At 37.1% G+C, this 22,019-nt stretch overlaps 1 protein-coding gene across 1 annotated transcript; it reads right to left on the bottom strand.

Annotated features, from left to right (window-relative positions):
* Positions 1-257: 257 nt before the first annotated feature.
* On the bottom strand, positions 258-12,560 carry LOC110452879 (transmembrane protein 245-like). Its single transcript, XM_021501600.1, has 13 exons — positions 12,050-12,560; positions 11,368-11,587; positions 7,788-7,943; positions 6,398-6,688; positions 5,991-6,139; positions 5,026-5,130; positions 3,755-3,831; positions 3,142-3,232; positions 1,957-2,067; positions 1,239-1,400; positions 729-851; positions 360-468; positions 258-286 (listed from the first exon to the last, which is right to left on the bottom strand). The coding sequence occupies exons 1-13, from the start codon at positions 12,557-12,559 to the stop codon at positions 258-260; spliced, it is 2,133 nt and encodes a 710-aa protein (XP_021357275.1). The 5' UTR covers position 12,560.
* Positions 12,561-22,019: the final 9,459 nt, after the last annotated feature.

Here is a 22,019-nt window from a genome sequence, read left to right as displayed (position 1 = left end):
CCCCGGTACCCTGCGTAGGACTGAGATTGCTGAACTACTCACGTGATAGCCTCCTCGACAGCCTGACCAATGCCCCCGGTACCCTGCGTAGGACTGAGATTGCTGAACTACTCACGTGGCAGCCTCTTCGACAGCCTGACCAATGCCCCCGGTACCCTGCATAGGACTGAGATTGCTGAACTACTCACGTGACAGCCTCCTCGACAGCCTGACCAAAGTCCCCGGTACCCTGCGTAGGACTGAGATTGCTGAACTACTCACGTGATAGCCTCCTCGACAGCCTGACCAATGCCCCCGGTACCCTGCGTAGGACTGAGATTGCTGAACTACTCACGTGATAGCCTCCTCGACAGCCTGACCAATGCCCCCGGTACCCTGCGTAGGACTGAGATTGCTGAACCACTCCAGTGGCTTGTACTGGTTACCACTGGTCGCCAACAGGTAAAACAGTGTCGTCAGGAAAATCACCTAAAATACAGAGAAAATGCATTTGATCATAATTTTTAAACATCAGAGATCGTGGCTTGTGGTGGATAAAAAGTAACTTGGGGTTGCTGAGGGTGAGATGGGGAGAGGCAAGGTACTTACTAAGGAGTGTATAACCACCCTGCCCCAACCCAAAAAAAGAACAAAACACAACCAAAAAAACATCAGAGATGGTGGCTTGTGGTGGGTTTTAAATGACTTAAGAATGCTGAGGGTGTGAAGGGGAGAGATATGGTACTTACTGAGGAAATGAAAAAGTTGAGGAGAGCAGTACCTCCTCCAAACACCACAGACAGGGTGGCTGTGACTAGGCTTAGCACCAGGTTCATGTTGCCCTTCAGTACAATCCACACCGAATCTATAACCTGCAACAAATATATACACTTCTATTAAGTTCATTTCAGACCGTAAATTCTACGAAAAATATGACTACTAATTTAGTTGTTATGAATGAAAAGTTGCATAGACTCTAGAAAATTTACCAGTTTAACATTAAATACTAAATTGATGGAACAATATGTCAATCATTTGAAAAAAAAATAAAAATATAACACAGTCCTTTAGATAGAAAACCTTAGATAAACAAACTGTTTCAGCACACATTAAAATCACATAACATGGTATCCAATATCATCTTTAAATTGAAAGTATTACTCAAATGATCAGAATCCATAATAACAAAACCCTTTTGTATGTTTAAACAGCAACTATCTGGTAGACACTTGTTTCAGTTGACCTATATTTGGACTTACAGACATAAATGTCCCTATGTTGTCCTTTACAAAGGCCACGATCTGGCTGATGTTGAAGGCGTCACCCTTGGATACTACTTCCCACATAGACTTCACACTGTTCATGTCTGTGGGAAGGACATTAAAAGCTGAAGTCGTCTGTAGACTGCTACTGGTGGCATTCTGGAAATTCAATGAAGAAATCACCGTAGTTATATTAATTTCCATCAAATCAAAGATACCAAAACAGCGGGTTAAGATGTTATAAAGTTTGCCCAAAGTTGTGCAAGCTTATAGATTGAAGCTCAAACTCAGCTTGAGGTGAAATCAAAGTGTCAGTGATACTGCAGCCAAATCACTTCAACTTGTCAGAACCAGGAAAAAAGATTGAGGTTTCATGTTTTTTCATAACTATCTTGGTTTTCCAAATCTGATTAGCTTTACAAGTTGATTACACAAGTTTTCAATGATAAAAACATTTACATTTCATTATTTTAGATCTTTGGAATATAATTTTGAATTCCTATACATGTACTTTCAGTTTTCAATTTCAATATTTTGGAAAATATTGATGAATGTTTGTCCATCAGCACTACCGTGGGCTACATTTGGAGCTCCTCTGTCTCTTTCTTTATCTGTCAATACATGTTTAGCATTCACGAAAGCAAGGCTAAGGCTGCTACGATGTGTTAATGACCCCATTATGATGATGTGTGGACCTGTTTCCATGGTAACTCACCCTGGAGAGCCAGCTTTCGTACAGCCTGTCCCACACCTCCAGTACTTGTGTCTCTATGTGGGTGTTGTTAGAGGAACCCTTGTCCATATTACCACTCACAAAGTCTCGCAGCTGACAAGCACAAATCATTACTTGATTGTGAAAACAGAAAAAATAAAACCTGTCTAACCCAAACATCAATGTGACTTTAATATTTGGTTTGAAATAGACAAGTTTTATACTTTTTTCTAATGTAATATTTTCTTTTCAATAAAGGAATATATTCATATTGGAAACAAGAGTACCGTGGGGCGGAACAATATACGCCCGTCGAATGCCATATAGTGTTATATACTTTCTTACATTGAAATAAGATCTGCATCATTCAAAGAGTGGTTAGCTGACATGCTATAATAATGCAGGAGAAAATCTCCGGATAAAAAAAATCAAATACTAAAATGAACAAAGGGCAATAACTTTTAGAAAAATTGTCGAATCAAAATTCTTTTAAGGGAGACACAACTTCATATCATGATTATAATGTATACCAAGTTTCAAAGAGATCAGTCGAAAATGTAGGAGTAGATTGCCGTACCATAATACTCCCGTCAAATTTGACGGGCGTATAAAAATGGTGCTGGTAAATTTTCAAAGGTGACGTCAACATATTTTGGCAGATTTAATGTTAGTTAGGTAAATACCAGGAATGCATTAAATCTGGATACTCCATTCCAAAGTCATTCAAAATAAAACATATTGATAAGCTATACCGTAAATAACTGAGAAACCAAAGATTGATTAAATATATATATGCACGTTTACACTGATGAAATACATACATAAATACCTCTGGGAGTATACATATATTTGGCTTAGATTTGAAATCTGAAGTACACTGTACTATACCAGTACCTGTATACCAGAGGTATAAATATGTATGAACAAATTAGACCTAGTTGAAGAACTGTTTTATGGCTAATAGATAAATTTTCAGGTGGAGAGAACAAAACATGACATGGATACCAGATTTTGCAAAGCACCATCCCATTCAAACATTATCATATAAAATCACTTACATACATGCGATTTACAAGCCATTTCACTGGATATTTGATTTTATGCTGTATCATTTGTCCACAAACACACAGTAAATAACGTTACCATCAAACCATTCCAATAAAATTCTGGAGAAAATATTATACTGACTCTGGCTGCAATCCAATTGCGTCCGTAGAGGTAGGCATTCCCCATCATAGAGTCCATGGCTTTCTGTAAATCTTCTCCATTGGGGAGCCACCTTAATGAGCAAACATAGTAAATCGAAACATTTGATTGCCAAATTATCTCCCCTTAAACACAACACCACTCAAATGGTGTGAATTACCAATAGATGAAAAATCTTGTAATAAAGGTTTGTGTGGAATTGTTAATTTGATCTGAGTAGTTCAATTATGATTTGCTTTCTAACATTATATTTACGATATCTACATCATAGAATTTCTACCTCTTTTGTTTGTGTTGTTGTTGCCGTATTATTTTCCCCCTGAGCCAGTGTAACACATATGGAACTGGAAGCCAGTGCATTCTATCTTGCCCTTCACAGTTCAGTAAACAAACAAAATGCAATTTGCTATAGAATCTCCACTGGCCCCAGACACTAACCTTCGTAATACATCTGTATACCCATCACTACATAAGGTATTTTGAAATATTGGTGACATCATTGTCATCTTTTCTTAAAGCTACCAATTAATCTGTTAATAACCAATAGCAGTAATATTATACGTTGAGCCTTTAGCCTGCTCACAACAATACTCACGAGTTGATTTCAGAGTTGAGAGTATTATTCATCACTTCGCTGGTCATTTTCACAAAGAGCATACTTTCTTGTTGGATCTGTAAGGGGACAAGTATAATCATGTAATTACTTATGCTATCTGTAGATGTATCAGTTTAAGTCAATATATTTCACTTTTGGAAACAACTCAAACAAAAACATTAAACTAGATTGAACTTGAAGGGTGAGCGTCACAGCTACCCCAGATACTCTCATATCTACAGAGTTTGAAGCCATTTCATGAACAGCGAATCAAGATATGTTGTGGAAACCTGCATTACACTGTATGTTAGGACTTGGGGTTAAGGTCAAAAGTCAAACTGAGGTCACAGTGACCTTATTTTATAATGGGTCATATATATATACCACCTTCCAATGATGTACCTACATGTATACACGTTTGATGTGATGGTATGAAAAAAATATCAAAATCTATAATCACATCCCAAGAGATTTGTATAAAAACTCATCTAAATTGCAAAGTGTTTATTTTTCTTACTCATTCTTCCATTTTCCCTGTTATTTTGTCCATGTCTTTTCCTTTCCATTTTATATATATATGTTTTTGTATTCTTTCTCTCTTCCTTTACTTTTAATCTGTTTCTATCTTATATAGTATACAATATGATCACTTATAAAGGATTGAGCTTTAAAGTAGTTGATTCCGTTTAATACAATTTTGAAACAAAAGCATGTTGTATGTGTAATAGGACTAGGAATAGTGATAAAGATCGTGCCGTCGCTGGGGCTCGAACCCGCGACACTTGGCTTTCCAGCCCGATGTTCTACCGTTGAGCTAAAGGGAAATTCCCTACAGCTGACGCTTGTAAGGCAATCTAATCAATTCACATCTTTTACACTATTCCCCCCTTTTTTCTAACACCAATCCAGGTTCTTTGACCCCCCGCCAAGGGTTCTCCTACCTTGAATGGCACCAATTTGTAATAGGACAAGAAAAAGTGATAAAGATAGTGCTATCGCTGGGGCCCGAACCTGCGACCCTTGGCTTTCCAGCTCGATGCTCTACCTCTGAGCTAAAGGGAAATTCCCTACAGCTGACGCTTGTAAGGCAACCTAATCAATGCACATCTTTTACATATGTATGAAAATAGTGAGTCTCTATGTCATTTTATCTGGACAAAAATTGATTGTATGTACTGATATATGTGTAAAACCTTTTAAAAAATAAACAAATACACCAGAACATTCTTTTTTTGTTGATCATAGTTCAACATTGGATGACATATACATACCTGTATAGCACCGAAGATCATCAATATGGCCGTCCCAAATAACAGCAACAGGATGAACAGGACACTGGTCGTCTTGTCTAAGGATTGCTCTAGCACCGATACAATCTGTACAAAAGTGACAAAACCACACATGAGGGATTGATGAGGAATGTTAATCTAGATGTCTGAAACAGGGAGCAAAAAATATTTCTTAACATGATGCAAAAGGTAAAGATGAAACAAGGAGGGATGGTTGGGTGTGCAGTGGATAGTGTACTTGCTTTTCATAAGATGGCCAGGGTTCAATTCCCCTAATGGATGTAAAAAGGTATAAAGTCACCTCCCGACTATGTGGAGTTTCTGCTGGTAATCCCAATTAAGAACCCTACATGCTTCTAACCGGCCAACAAAAGTATTTAATATAATGATTAATGTAAGTTGTTTCATAACAATGTTATCGTACAAGGATCATATTTGAGGGAATTGTGGAGAGGATCAACAACGAGCTACCAGAGTCTATTAACAGCAATGATGCAATCTGTATAGCAGAGACAGGGATAATTAAAGGAAAAGTGAGGTATAACAATTTACAAGCCTCAAGAAGTGACTATGATATACAAACTGTACAGTACTGGTGTGGATTAAACAGGTGTGGTATTCCGTCTTTGCGTATTAAAGAGTTATCTTCTCTTGTGAGCAGGTATTGATTGTTACGTCATTTGTTTGTGAGAGTAACGTCATCAATTTTTGAGAAAACGATGTAATTTTCTCACACAAACCAATGACGTAATAATCAATACCTGCTCACAAGAGAAGATAACTCTGCAATACGCAAAGACGGAATTGGTCTCTTGCGTTGTTTGTCCCATGTCTTTGACATGTGAGAGTTATTCACGTACATTACCATTGTCTGAAAATTGTTGATGAATTTGCTCCGATTACTTACACAGTAGAATTGCCACTCGACCAATTTCAGAGAGACTTACCTTATGGTCGCCGCGTAGAACCAGTTTGGCTATTCCCCTGATCCATCGTGGTGTCAGAACCTCACGCCTACTGACTAGCCATTTCTTCAGTACTTTCTTCACCAACTCAACCTTCTCACCAAATATTCCTCCACTCCCAAGCTGTATCACTGAATATATAAACAAATTCATCATTTACCTACCCACTCACATTTCAACAAGAGTCGTGTCAATAATTTGCATCCCATTGATCAGACTCCCAAAGAGGTCCTGCTAATCTTGGCTTGAGAAATTGATCTTAGCATGATTGCAAAACTGAATGAGTGAATGATTTGTTGTGGGAGATTTCCAATTTTGATACATTGGGGCTCAAAATTCAGGTGTGAAGATACAGGGAGAACACTCTTACAAACTTGAATCTAACTCACCAAAACTTTTGAACAGCCACATAACAAGCCCTATGGGAAACAGCAGCTGGACGACCCAGATGTTGAGCCATATCCGTGTAAGCACCAAGAGCCAGAAGAGGTAGATAAAGCAATTGTCAATGAGAGATCGTGCTTTCACTTCTGATTTTTCTTGAGACTTTTCTGCAGATTCCTTCATTTGTAGTTTTGGTCGGTCTTGTTTCTTCTGTGGAGAAGAGGCTGATGATACTGTGGGGCTTCGCACTGGTAAATAAGATGGCTTTTTGACATCAGTGGATTCTTTTGTCTTTTCTGAAAATAAAACATTAAATTTGTGGACTTTTCCCACAGAAAAACAAGAGTACTGCGTGGCGGAACAATATACGCCCGTCGAATGCCGTATAGTGTTAAATACTTTCTTACATTGAAATAAGATCTGCATCATTCAAAGAGTGGTTAGCTGACATGCTATAAAAATGTAGGAGAAAATCTCCGGATAAAAAAATCAAATACTGAAATGAACAAAGAGCAATAACTTTTGCAAAAATAGTTGTATCAAAATTCTTTTCATGGAAACCCAACAACATATCATGATTATTTAGCCTACTAAGTTTCAAAGAAATCTGTCAAAAAATGTAGAAGATCTCCGGACAAAAAAATCAAATACTGAAATGAACAAAGGGCAATAACTTTTGCAAAAATTGTCAAATCAAAATTCTTTAAAGGGAGACATAACTTCATATCATGATTATAATGTATACCAAGTTTCAAAGAGATCCGTTGAAAAGGAGGAGATTGATGGACAAAAATCGAATACTAAAATAAACAAAGAGCAATAACTTTTGCAAAAATCGTCGAATCAAAATTCTGTTAGGGGAGACACAACTTCATACCATGATTATAATGTTTACCAAGTTTCAAAGAGATCCACTGAAAAATGTAGGAGAAGATTGCCGGACAAAAATCAAATACTGAAATGAACAAAGGGCAATAACTTTTGAGGAAAATGATGAATCAAAATTCTTTAAAGGGAGACACAACTTCATACCATGATTATAATGTTTACCCAGTTTCAAAGAGATCCGCTGAAAAATGTAGGAGGAGATCGCCGGACAAAAATAAATAAATTGAGGGGGCGTATAAAAATGGATAATTCAAATTAATTTTTATAGAATGCTTCACAAAATATAAATGTCTTCCTTTCATGCTTATGAGGAGAACCAGAACTGTAAACCAAACTAACTTTCAACTCCTTAAAAAATGTAGGAGGAGATTGCCGGACAAACAAAAGTTTACGCCGGACAGACAATGCCATACCATAATTCCCCCCTGTCAAATTTGACGGGCATATAAAAATGTAATTTGATATTTATACAAAAATCAATTTGATTGTTAATATATAATTCTCTACCTGTTTCAGCCTCGTGAGATTCTGTAACGTCACTACTTTGGTTGTCAGTCTTTTCATCCTTTTCCAAATTCTGTGCTACATCAGGCTGTTCTGTTTCTGAATCACCAGCCAGAAATATCCATGCTGCTTCCACTGGGGTTTGAGGTACAGACCTTCCTGCAGTGAGATATTGCAAATGGTATAAACACTAATATTGCACATTATAAGTTCTGCAGCAAAGTAGTTCTTACCTAAATCACTATCATATTAATCAACATTGTTGTTGAGTATTAAATATCCATTATAATTCAATTCTGTTTGAAATAATAGATGGGCTACACATATGTATCTAATGACATTCAACAATCTATGTCATTCCATATAAAAATAAAGTCATGTCATGAAAGACATATATGATGTACATCTTAACCCAAATTGAAACCATATATATATATACAATAAAGAAAATAGACAGGAGCATCATCTAGGTCTGAACAGTGACACTGGTTTGTAATTTTTTAAATGACCAAGGGGGAGATTATGTGTGTTCTCCAAAATAGGGAGAGTTGGCAAGTATGCATTTAACAGTAATGCCACTAATTGATTTTTTTATAATGAAGAACATGTTGATTATTGAAATGAAACCTGAGTTTACATCATGTCATCAGTGATAATGAAGGCAGCACCATACTACATGTTCAATTACTAGTTTTTTGGCAAGATGTTTATAGGGTCCAATACAGGGACCCATTCCCAATTGAAAAATAACGCTAATTTTTTCTTTCCAATTTCAGTCTTAATTTTCCCATTTAGATTAAAAATCATGTTTATAAAAGTTTCAAGTCACTATATGTGCAACTTCCAAAGTATTACTATTCATGATGGAGTATTCAAAATACATAAATAACAAAAACTTGAAACTGAATTAAAACAAGAGGCCCAATGGGCCTGAATCGCTCACCTGGTTTTAATCTCACACTTGTAATCTTAAAAGTGGACTAAAATACAACTACAGGCAGAATATCAGTGTTTGATTCGCAAAAACTTATTAAAAGATTTAAACATATGACACCTGTGACCTTGAATGTCGAACAAGGACATTAGGTTGAACAGAGTTTATAGTCTTCAAACCCAGCATGCTTCTAGCAAAATATCATTACCCTGGACCTTTTGGTTATACAGAACAAATCATTTAAAGATTTAAACATATATTGACCACTGTAACCTTGAGTATGGGCGAAGGACATTCATTTGAACAAACTTGGTAACCCTTCATACCAGCATGTTAATGGCCAAATATCATCACCCTTGGCCTTTTGCTTATTAAGAAGAAGTCATTCAAAGGTTTTAAACATATTTGACCCCTGTGACCTTGAATATAAGTCAAGGTCATTTATTTGAACAAACTTGGTAGCCCTTCATCCCAGCATGTTACTGGNAAGTCAAAGTCATTTATTTGAACAAACTCGGTAGCCCTTCATCCCAGCATGTTACTGGACCTGTGACCTTGAATATTTGTCAAGGTCATTCATCTGAACAAACTTGGTAGCCCTTCATACCAGCATGTTAATGGCCAAATATCATCACCCTAGGCCTTTTGTTTATTAAGAAGAAGTCATTTAAAGGTTTTAAACATATTTGACCCCTGTGACCCTGAATATAAGTCAAGGTCATTCATTTAAACAAACTTGATAGCCCTTCATCCCAGTATGTTACTGGCCAAATATCATCACCCTAGGCATTTTGATTATTCAGAAGAACTTGTTTAAAGATTTTAACATATTTTACCCCTGTGACCTTGAAAATAGGTGTAGGTCATTTATTTGAACAAACTTAGTAGCCCTTCATCCCAGAATGTTACTGGCCAACTATCATCACCCTAGGCCTCTCGGGTATTCAGTAAAAGTTGTTTAAAGGTTTTGTACATATTTGACCCCTGTGACCTTGAATATAATTCAAGGTCATTTATTTGAACAAACTTGCTAGTCTTTCATCCCAGCATGTTACTGGCCAAATGTAAGCACCCTAGGCCTCTTGGTTATTCAGAAGAAGTTGTTTAAATGTTTTGAACATATTTGACCCCTGTGACCTTAAATATAAGTCAAGGTCATTTATTTGAACAAACTTGGTAGCCCTTCATCCCAGCATGTTACTGGCCAAATCTAAGCACTCTATAGGCCTCTTGGTTATTCAGAAGAAATTGTTTAAATGTTTTGAACATATTTGACCCCTGTGACCTTGAATATTTGTCAAGGTCATTCATTTTAAGAAACTTGGTAGTCCTCAATCCTAGCATGTTAATGGCCAAATATCATTAACCTGGGCCTCTTTGTTATTTAGAAGAAGTTGTTTAAAGATTTTTTAAGACAATTGACCCATGCGACCTTGAATATTTGTCAAGGTCATTCATTTGAACAAACTTGGTAGCCCTTCATCCCAGCATGCTTCTGGCCAATTATCATCTCTCTGGGCATTTTGGTTATTCAGAAGAAGTTGCTTCAAGTTTTTAACATATTTTACCCCTGTGACCTTGAAAATAGGTGAAGGTCATTTATTTGAACAAACTTGGTAGCCCTTCATTCCAGTTTGCGCCAACTATCACCACCCTAGGCCTCTTGGTTATTAAGAAGAAGTTGTTTAAAGTAAAATATTGACGCCGGACAATGGACGGACGGACGGACGGACGGACGGACGGACGGACGGACGGACGGACGACGCACTATGGCATAAGCTCACTTGGCCCTTCGGACCAGGTGAGCTAAAAAACACTGAAAATTTATGTGTTTATTTATTGCTATACATTTTACTGTTAGATTCAGTTCTAGTGAAGAAAACATATTGCTTATCATGATCACATTGCAGGTTTTATTTTTTCCAAATTTATAATATTTTCCCAAGCCAGTTCATGTGGGAACACTGATGATATTTCCCATTTTTAGCCAAATGCCGATGCTATTTCAGGGACCCTTTCCCAAAAACAGCTGGCAAAAGCTCTGGTTACTATATATTGACTCTTAATGTTGAGTGTCCCACCACTTTTCTTCTTCATAAATATATACAGGCCTTAAAATGTTATTTTGCTTTAATTTAAAATTAATGACATTTCCTCTATATTCATAGAAAGACAATCATAGATTGTGTGCCTTTTTAGTGAATTAGAACATTTTAAAATTATCTCCAGTAGCGTTGCAGAAAAGTATTAACATATAACAAATAACATCAGTGGTGCAGTGGTTAAGCTTCCTGATTTATAATAGGAGGTCCAGGGAAAAATCGTTGTAGGGGAATAAGAGGTTTCGGTGAAATTGGAAATTTAATTATTATACATTTTTTCTTTTGAAATTAGTCTTTGCCAAGCAATTCCATGCCAGAAAAGTCTGAAAATACTGGAACCCCCTTCTTCTTTGGAGATACGTATACAACAAAGAGTGCTGGAACACCCTACCTTAATCATTTTTCTCAAATTTTGATGTATGAGTGATATGATATTATATCCTGTAAATGAATTATATTTTCAAATCTTCAATTTAAACAGAACACATTTAATATTCAAAATGTCCTAAGGCATCACTACCCTCCTCTGAATCATTGACAAACAAACCTTCAGAGAGTCTTGCTTCATTTATTTCTGCCACAAATCCAATGACTATGACAACAACGAGGAAAAGTAAGAGTGGGACTCTGAGATATCCAGCTGCTGTAGCTACATGGAGAGTGAGGACAATCCAGACGGGGATGGATAGATATCGCAAATAGCGCCTGGTGTCTGGTGACCACAAGAATATCACTGCTAACAGGTAACCTACCAATAAGGTCCATATCTGTAAAAGTAAATAATCAGTGCAATCTAATGATTCTATGACCACACATGTGATGACAGACTAAAAAAGAACGTATATCAGTTCTATTATTCACGAAAGAGTTGCCAAACTCTACAGTATACATAGAACATGCTAATTTTAGAGCTGTCTGCAAGTATCTACTTGTACAAATGTGCATGTATACACCTACATGTACAACTGCATGTTGTAATTATATATACACTGTACAAGCTGTATATTACTTACAGACCACCTGATATATGTATGCAGCAGTCATTTTGTTTGGCAAAGTTTCACATTTAAGTTCTTCTGTATCGCATTTAAATACAGTCAATACATATACATGCACCAGCATAATGCTGACGCGACCTTTAGATGTTGAATGCGTCGTCTGCTAAGCTTGTAACACACACAACGCAATACACTTTACAGAAACAAATCGTAATACACATATATGCTCACCCAAAACGATGTAAAGTATCCAAGAACGTCATAAATGAAGTAAAATACAGATCTAAATGCGTACAATATGTTCTTCACTGGGCCAAAATGCAACAGAAGATACGCCAGCACAATCCCTCCAAAGCCGCCTAAAATCAGACGTATGTGTTTTATAAATTTATTAAATACATTTCCATAAACTCTGTCTATAGCTTTGATTGGAATATAAGCTACTCCTAAAACGAAAGGTGTGTTTGTAGCCTGTAGTCCATGCAACCATCTGCGAAGCCAGCTGGTCAACGAGTGTTTCACTGGATACAAGAAAGTTCCACATAACACTGCCCATAACAGCGGTCTTAAAAACACTTCCAATATAAAATACACAGCTACCGCAGCTCCAACGGCGAACAAAATTAATAAATTAGCTGCTGTTGTATATATGGCCTGTTTAAAAGCTTTCTCGTGCCCTTGGGGTAGATTATTCAAAACATTATTAAAGGGAGACCGAAAATCCAAGGAAGGAGAAGCCATATTTGTTGTCGGAAGTGACGTCATATTGCGCCAAATTCATTCGGAGCTCCTCTAATTTTATGATAGATCATACTTTCACTTTCACCTAAGACCACGTTGCAATGTTATTTTGATTACGTGGACCTGGTTGAATCTGAAGTCATCTTTATTTTTAATAACTACGAGGGATAATTTATTAATACTTCAAAACATTTTTATTTATTAGTTTGAACTAGTTCATCTGATTAGGTGAAATGTAGGCACCAAACTGATTAAACAAAAGCCAAAAGGACATCTGTACTATATATATATAAGTAATTACTTCTTTGCCCCATATTGGAATATTTATAGCTTTTATTATATGGGGCAAAGAAGTAATTCCAACAGTGTGGACAAGTTTAGGTTGTCCAGAGACGTATAATATATAATATTAATATAATATATTATACGTCTCTGGGTTGTCAAATTTTCGGAGTGATCCGTTCCTTTTTCAAGACACAGTGAAACATAACAGTTACATGCACATATACGTCATATTACAAGAAGATAGAACTGATATACTATAATTGAAAATATAGCTATTATATAAAAGCAATAGTCCCCTCGGCTAAAGACAGCCGAAGGTAGCAATTAGGCTGAGAGCATCGCGGACAAGGAACGCTGATGTAGAGGACCTATTCTTGCGCAAGATGCACTATCACATAAAGTGAGTCAACGAGTCAAAAACGTGGAACATGTGCATGTGGAAATCTGGCCCGGTAAATGTGAAAAAACTCAATTTGCTACGGAATGCCTCATTAGTCGCCTCTCAGTTCTGCGGTGGATCTAACAGTCACAGCAGGGGGTTCACACTTGGTCGCCTCTTTTAGTTTGCGCAGAGCTTGGGAGTAGGGTATGCTTCTCGTGGGTTGCGAGGGGTGACAACTGGATGGGAGGAGATACTGGTGTGTGTCAGTAGGTTTACAGTGGAGGTCCGTACTAATCTTACCATAAATCAGAGTGGAACTGGTGTCCAAAAATGTGTTGCTCTCCGTGGAGATATCCGCTGTGAATTTGATGGTGGCGTGGAACGCGTTAGCGTACTCAATAAACAAGGGAGTCCCGACCCGATGTATATGTACTATATACAGTGGCGGATCCAGAGGGGTTTTTTGGGCTTCAGGAAACCCCCCCACCCTGAGATTTTTCTTTAAAAATCATGTATTTTCACCATTTTCCTCAATTTTTCCCCACATGGAAACCCTCCCAGGAAATTTGGAAAGCCCCCCAGATAGGTCTCTGGATCCGCCACTGTATATATATATATATATATATATATATATATATATATTCTTTTTCTTTAGTATTTTCACTAATTATTATGTATAATGACTCCCATTGTACCAAAATTAACTCCTTGCATTCGTAGTCAATTTTGTATAACACAAAGTGTTTTCAAAAGTGTGCCCCATATGGTTGCTATGATTTGGTTTGGTTGAATTTTGTTTAACGTCATGTATGAGTGCTTGCGTGTGTGTATGCAGGAGACAGGGAATGTTGGCTGATATAAGAATTGATTACAATGGGTAACCATCGAAAACCACGGTTGAAAAAGCAAATAAATATTTTCATAACACATGGGAAAGAGCTATGGCGGAAAACTGCCCATATTTCCCTAAGTCGTCGGCATTTATGAAAACGGAAAAAATATTAATAAGTAAATAATTTCTAGCAGCGAAAATGCATAGAATAGATATAAACCCAATTGAATATAATTTTTGAACTGCTGAGATATTAGGTATTGTTAATATGATACTGCAAATATAGCCATATTCACTATATCTATGCAAGTGATGGGGTTTCCCAGACTTAAATACGTATCCGAGGACCAACTTTTGAATAAGTTTTTTTTTTTTTATTCCGTGATGTAATATGCAAAAACAAATCGTATTCCGGAAAAGTGGTCCTCCTTTAGTAATCTTTTTCCTTAATGAAATCATAAAATATTTTTTTCAGATCAATGGTACATTTTATTTAGGTTTTAATAATATACCTATTGATTTATCCTCTTTGGAATCATGTCAACAAATCACTGTACACGTGTACAGTATATAGCTACGCTTTGTAAACATCATTTTAAAAGATATTTATGAACTGTTTCACCCTCCAATTGGCACTAGTAATTTTTATCTATTTAATATTCAAACACAAACAAATGATGCTAAAATACAAAAAATGCGGGATTGTTCAGTCAGAATAAAAAAGGCCAAGCAAAAAATTTGGAGTGTTATTATCGCAAAAATATTACCATAAATACGATAAAAGTCATCGTTGAGGACAGTCTAATTTGTTTGAAATGCAAGAATAAAAGACTGCAACACAAAGTAAGGATCGCAATACACGTGTAAGACAAGCTATTAAAAAATATATATCTCATTTTGCCATTCATAGGTGCAGGAAAAACAAAATCAAGATGTGTGTTTTGTAAGAAAGCAGGTAACGGCATGACGCAAGCAGTAGTAGTGAAAATTAAATCCTTTCAAAACTTGTTGGTAATGATTGTACGATCTTGTGTTAAAACAGCATATTATTTGTTTTAAATTCATAGAAATAAAACGAAATACGCATTTTGTTGAGTATAAAGTGTTGGTTCAATAAGAAGGTCATTTTTATATTTAGATCAAGTTACTTCAAGGCACTCGTTCGTCCACACTTAGAGTATGCGGTAAGTGTATGGACTCCGATTGAAAGAGTACAACGAAGGTCAACAATCTCAATACCAGGATTGAAGGATTTATCCTACACGGACCGTCTAAAAAACACCTTGGCACACTTGCATATCGAAGTCTGAGAGGCGACATGACTTCCATGATATAGTGCAGTTGCCACAGGAATCTTCGATAAAGACACTAGACGGCGAACAAGAGGGCATTCAGGGAAGTGAAAGAAAAAGTATTGCAAATAGCTTGACATCCGCAAATACTCCTTTGGTCTACGGTCTGTTAACGTTTGGAGCAGTACTCCTGACGAGGTCGTACAAACAACCACAATCAGGGAATTTGACATTGGACTGGACAATTATTTAAATAATTTTGAAGTAAAATCTAATCACTTAGCTGGACATAAATTCGTATATATACATTAGTATTATAACCATACTTTTGACTTAGCTGACGATGATAGCAAAGTTTGTCGAAAATTCCCGCCTTGATGATATTTTACATTCGGAAATTACGTTTTTCTTTATTCGGGATACCTCTAGGCACACGAGGAACGAGAATGTTTCGAGCGAAATGTAAAAATCATTAGGCCTAATATGAAGAACGACATGTACGGAACGACACAAATGGGTTTGTTTCTTTAGTTAAATTTACAAAATCAAGCGGGAAATATATTTCCGTCGCGTGTCGCATGTTGTTATTTTGAGCTTCTGGCATGAGATAAAGAACTAGTCCTTGTTACTAAAAAATCGGACTTTTTTACAGAAGTTGGTCGATTCTAAATAAAATTAGTCAGAAAGTTAAAAAAAAATTTTTTTACAGTAAACTTGCTAAAAGATATTTTGACACAAGAAGAAAGGTAGTTCTACTTAAATATGTATCATTGATGTTTTAAATGGAGCTTTCATTGATAGCTTTTCGTGTAATATTAAAAAAAAATCGAAAGTATTTAATGAATTCTTAATTATTTATAAGGTCATCTGGCAGTTGTGTTTTTCTAAGACCTGTATCACTTTGAAGAAAATATCTATTGTTCAATTTGATGTATTTCAAATAAAGATATTTCTACATGTCTTAAGTTCTCCCAAATGGACCACCTCATCACTTGTATGTCATAAGTTCTCCCTAGTTTAATGGACCCTCTTATCAGTCATTTGTATGTATTAAGTTCTCCTTAGTGAACCATCTCATCACTTGTATGTCTGAAGTTTCCATCCGATCACCTGTATGTCTTAAATTTTCCTTAGTGGACCATAAGTTGTATGTCTAAAGATCTCTCTAGTGGACCATCCCATTACTTGAATGTCTTAAGTTTTCCCTAGTGGACTATCCCATCACTTGTATGTCTTAAGATCTCCCTAATGGACCATCTCATCACTTGAATGTCTTAAGTTCTCCTTAGTGGACAATCCTATCACTTGTATATAAAATAACTTCTCCCTAGTGGACCGGACCATCCCATCACTTGTATGTCTTAAATTCTTTCTGGTGGACCATCCTATCTATTGTACATATAATAAGTTCTCCCTAGTGGACCATCCTATCTATTGTACATAATAAGTTCTCCCTAGTGGACCATCCTATCCCTTGTATATATGTTCTCCTTAGTGGACCATCCGATCACTTGTATGTCTTAAGATCTCCCTAGTGGACCATCCCATCACTTGTATGTCTTAAGTTCTCCCTAGTGGACCATCCTATCTATTGTATATATAATAAGTTCTCCCTAGTGGACCATCGCATCACTTGAATGTCTTAAGTTCTCCTTAGTGGACCATACATTGTATGTCTTCAGATCTCTCTAATGGACCATCCCATCACTTGAATGTCTTCCATGTAAGTTTTCTTCCTAGTGGACCATCCAATCACTTGAATGTCTAAGTTCTCCTTAGTGGACCGTACATTGTATGTCTTCAGATCTCTCTAGTGGACCATCCCATTACTTGTATGTCTGAAGCTGTCCTTAGTGGACCATCCCATCACTTGTATGTCTTAAGTTCTTTCTAGGCGACCATCCTATCTATTGTACATAATAAGTTCTCCCTAGTGGACCATCCTATCACTTGTATATATGTTCTCCTTAGTGGACCATCCGATCACTGCATGTCTTAAGATCTCCCTAGTGGACCATCCCATCACTTGTATGTCTTAAGTTCTCCCTAGTGGACCATCCTATCTATTGTATATATAATAAGTTCTCCCTAGTGGACCATTCTATCACTTGTATATATAATAAGTTCTCCCTAGTGGACCACCGCATCACTTGAATGTCTTAAGATCTCCCTAGTGGACCATCCCATCACTTGTATGTCTTAAGTTCTCCCTAGTGGACCATCCTATCTATTGTATATATAATAAGTTCTCCCTAGTGGACCATTCTATCACTTGTATATATATAATAAGTTCTCCCTAGTGGATCATCGCATCACTTGAATGTCTTAAGTTCTCCTTAGTGGACCGTACATTGTATGTCTTCAGATCTCTCTAATGGACCATCCCATCACTTGTATGTCTTAAGATCCCCCTAGTGGACCATCCCATCACTTGTATATCTTAAGATCCCCCTAGTGGACCATCCCATCACTTGAATGTCTTAAGTTCTCCTTAGTGGACCGTACATTGTTTGTCTTCTGTTCCTCTAATGGACCATCCCATCACTTGAATGTCTTCCATGTAAGTTCTCCTAGGTGGACCATCCCATCACTTGTATGTCTTAAGATCCCCCTAGTGGACCATCCCATCACTTGTATGTCTTAAGATCTCCCTAGTGGACCATCCCATCACTTGTATGTCTTAAGTTCTCCCTGGTGGACCATCCTATCTATTGTATATATAATAAGTTCTCCCTGGTGGACCATCCCATCACTTGAATGTCTTCCATGTAAGTTCTTCCTAGTGGACCATCCCATCACTTGACTGTCTTAAGATCCCCCTAGTGGACCATCACATCACTTGAATGTCTTAAGTTCTCCTTAGTGGACCGTACATTGTATGTCTTCAGATCTCTCTAATGGACCACCCCATCACTTGAATGTCTTCCATGTAAGTTCTCCATAGTGGACCATCCCATCACTTTTATGTCTTAAGATCCCCCTAGTCGACCATCCCATCACTTGTATGTCTAAAGTTCTCCCTAGTGGACCATACCATCACTGGTATGTCTTAAGTTCTCCCTAGTGGACCATCCCATCACTTGTATATATTAAGTTCTCCTAAGTGGACCATCCCATCACTTGAATGTCTTAAGATCCCCCTAGTGGACCATCCCATCACTTGTATGTCTTAAGTTCTCCCTAGTGGACCATCCCATCACTTGTATGTCTTAAGTTCTCCCTAGTGGACCATCCCATCACTGTATATATTAAGTTCTACCTAGTGGACCATCCTATCACTTGAATGTCTTAAGTTCTTTCTTGTGGAACATCCCATCAATTGTGTATATACAGTTCTCCTTAGTGGACCATCCCATTACTTGTATGTCTTACACTGTCCTTAGTGGACCACCTGATCACTTGTTTGTCTTAAGTTTTCTTTAGTGGTCCATCCTATCACTTGTATATATTAAGTTCTCCGTTGTGGACCATAAGTTGTATGTCTTCAGATCTATCTAGTGGACCATCTTATCACTTGTATGTTGCAAGATCCCCCTAGTGGACCATCCCATCACTTGTATGTCTTAAGTTCTCCTTAGTGGACCATCCCATCACTTGTACATCAAAATCCTTAGTGGACCATCCCATCACTTGTACATCAAAATCCTTAGTGGACCATCACATCACTTGTATGTATTAAGTTCTCCTTAGTGGACCATCACATCACTTGTATGTCTGAACTTCTCAGTTGACCATCCCATCACTTGTAAGTTCTCCTTAAGTAGATGATCCCATGATCACTTTTTTTTTTAGTGACCATCTATGACATTGATTGTTTACTTTTCCTTAATACCAGTTCACCATCCAATCACTTGTCAAGTCATGAGTTTTCCCTGTGTATACTGTTTCCAAGATAATCTAATTTTCAACTTAATCAAGGAATGACCATCCTATCACTTGTATGTTGTAAGATCCCCCTTTTCAAAATTTCAAGTACTTGAAATTTATGAAATACTATGGAATATGTAAATATATGTACAATGTACTAGTAATATCGAATTTACACTTAATTTTCACTCAAATTATTTTTCATTATAATTGTACACACATTTCATTCCTATAAATTAGTTAACTGTTTCACTTGGTAGTAGAAAGATGTGGTTTCATCTTATGAAGTATTATCTTGGGGTTTTTTCAGCCACAAAGCACAACATAAGGAAAACTAAAAGAACATTGAAAAGAAAAGGAAGCAGTTTATCAAAATCAGCGTGACTGAAACTAAGATCGACCTTCGAAATGCCTCTGGTGAGGAACGACCTTCAGGCTCCACTATGGCAACTTCAACCCATGCCACGACTACAGAACATGTCTGTTTTCCAACTAAGGCCTGTGACTCCAATGTACGCAGCTCTGCTTTGCAACCCTCCGAAACTTCGCTGTATGTCCAATATAAATGGAAATTCAAATCAAACTGTTTTAAATACATATACAGATGGACAGGTCCATAACAAATACACATATACCAGGAAAGCTATGAACAGTACAACTAAGCAATTGTGTAATGTTTTCAGAGTTAAAAATGGTAACCAGAGTGTAATGGAAAAAGCACACCAAAAAGGAAATGAAAAGTTTCGTTTCAAAGAGATAGCAGAAAACAGAACTACTGTTGCATCATTGGGATTTATCAATAGTAATAAATCAAGAACCTTCCAGGAGCAGAATCTGATTGATCAAAATGGAAATGTAATCACAGATATTCTGGCAGATAGCAAGAATGTTCAAACACAAAAGTGGATTTTCGGAAATCTTGGTTGTGAAGCTGATGTCTTGTCCAGTGGAAATATTAACAAATGTGCTTCTGAAAGTACTTCAGATGGGCAATACACCTTTTCATTTGACATCAATGCAGACAGGACAGCTGTGTCTAACACAGGTAGCATACAGAAATGGGACCATGCTGGTGCCAAGAAGAAATGCCCATCTGAAGGCAATGGCACAATGAATCATCAGAGGCATGGTATTCTTAATGGTAAGGCAAACATTGTCTTGAGTTCAAGTGGAGTTAAGGATCATTGATGTGAAATCGATTAACTTATAATTCAGTAAAAGTGGAGTTTGTGGATCAATGGTGTGGAATGGTTTGGTTTAAATTAGTATTGCTTAACGTCCTATCAACAGCTGTTGTAATTTAAGGTGTGGAATGAATTGTCTTCAGTAAAAGTGGAGTTGTAATTTATTGATGTAGAATGGTGTGACTTGAGTAAAAGTGGAGTTTGTGGATCAATGGTGTGGAATGGTTTGGTTTAAATTAGTATTGCTTAACATCCTATCAACAGCTGTGGTCATTTAAGGTGTGGAATGAATTGTCTTCAGTAAAAGTGGAGTTGTAATTTATTGATGTGGAATGGTGTGACTTAAGTAAAAGAGGAGTTGTGGATCATTAGTGTGGAATGGTGTGACTTTAGTAAAAGTGAAGTTGTGTGTTTTATTGATGTGAAATGGTTCAATGAATTGGCTTGAGTAAAAGTGGAGTTGTGGAATTATTGATGTGGAATGGACAAGTGGGATGGTTTGAGTTAGAGTGGTGTTGTCGTTAATTGATATGGAGCATATTGTAAAATAAAGTGGAGTTGTGATTCTTAGATGTAAAGTAGATTGTGGTAAGTTGATGATCAGTTGTGTGGAGTGTGTTGTATCATGATAAGTTAAAGTACTTGGAGTTCTGGGTCTAGGGTATGGAGTTGACTGTGATCATCAAAATAAGATCTACCAGGATATAGACTGGATCATTGTAAATAAAAGTAGAATTTGTGTTAAGGTCTAAGGGAAATTTTAGATCAATCGTGTGGAGTGTAATATATATCAGTGTCAGATTTGAATACAACAAGTCAACAGGAGTTATGGTTCAGGGATGCGATGTGAGTCAAGTTAGGTTGGTTTATCAATAGTATGCGTTAGATCATGGTAAGTCATTCAAAGTGGAGGTGTGGATCAGAGTTGTGACTTCTATCAGGGTTTATAAAAGTGGAGGTGTGGATCAGAGTTGTGACTTCTATCAGGGTTTATCAGAGTGGAGGTGTGGATCAGTGTTGTGACTTCTATCAGGGTTAATCAAGGAGGAGTTGTGGATCAGTGTTGTGACTTCTATCAGGGTTAGTCAAGGAGGAGGTGTGGATCAATGTTGTGACTTCTATCAGGGTTAATTAAGGAGGAAGTGTGGATCAGTGTTGGTGACTTATATCAGGGTTTATCAAAGTGTAGTTGTGGATCAGTGTTGGTGACTTACATCAGGGTTTATCAAAGTGGAGTTGTGGATCAGAGTTGTGACTTCTATCAGGGTTAATCAAGGAAGAAGTGTGGATCAGTGTTGTGACTTCTATCAGGGTTTATCAAAGTGGAGGTGTGGATCAGTGTTGTGACTTCTATCCAGGTTAATCAAGGAGGAGGTGTGGATCAGTATTGTGACTTCTCTCAGGGTTTATCAAGGAGGAGTTGTGGATCAGTGTTGGTGACTTATATTAGGGTTAATCAAAGTGGAGTTGTGGATCAGTGTTGGTGACTTCTATCAGGGTTTATCAAAGTGGAGGTGTGGATCAGTGTTGGTGATTTCTATCAGGGTTAATCAAGGAGGAGGTGTGGATCAGTGTTGTGACTTCTATCAGGGTTTATCAAAGTGGAGTTGTGGATCAG

Source organism: Mizuhopecten yessoensis, unplaced genomic scaffold, assembly GCF_002113885.1.
Source record: "Mizuhopecten yessoensis strain PY_sf001 unplaced genomic scaffold, ASM211388v2 scaffold6967, whole genome shotgun sequence".
In the NCBI taxonomy this organism is placed as follows: Eukaryota; Metazoa; Mollusca; class Bivalvia; order Pectinida; family Pectinidae; genus Mizuhopecten; species Mizuhopecten yessoensis.
Note: the sequence above shows the minus strand (reverse complement) of the source record. Positions and strands in the feature narration are given on the sequence as shown.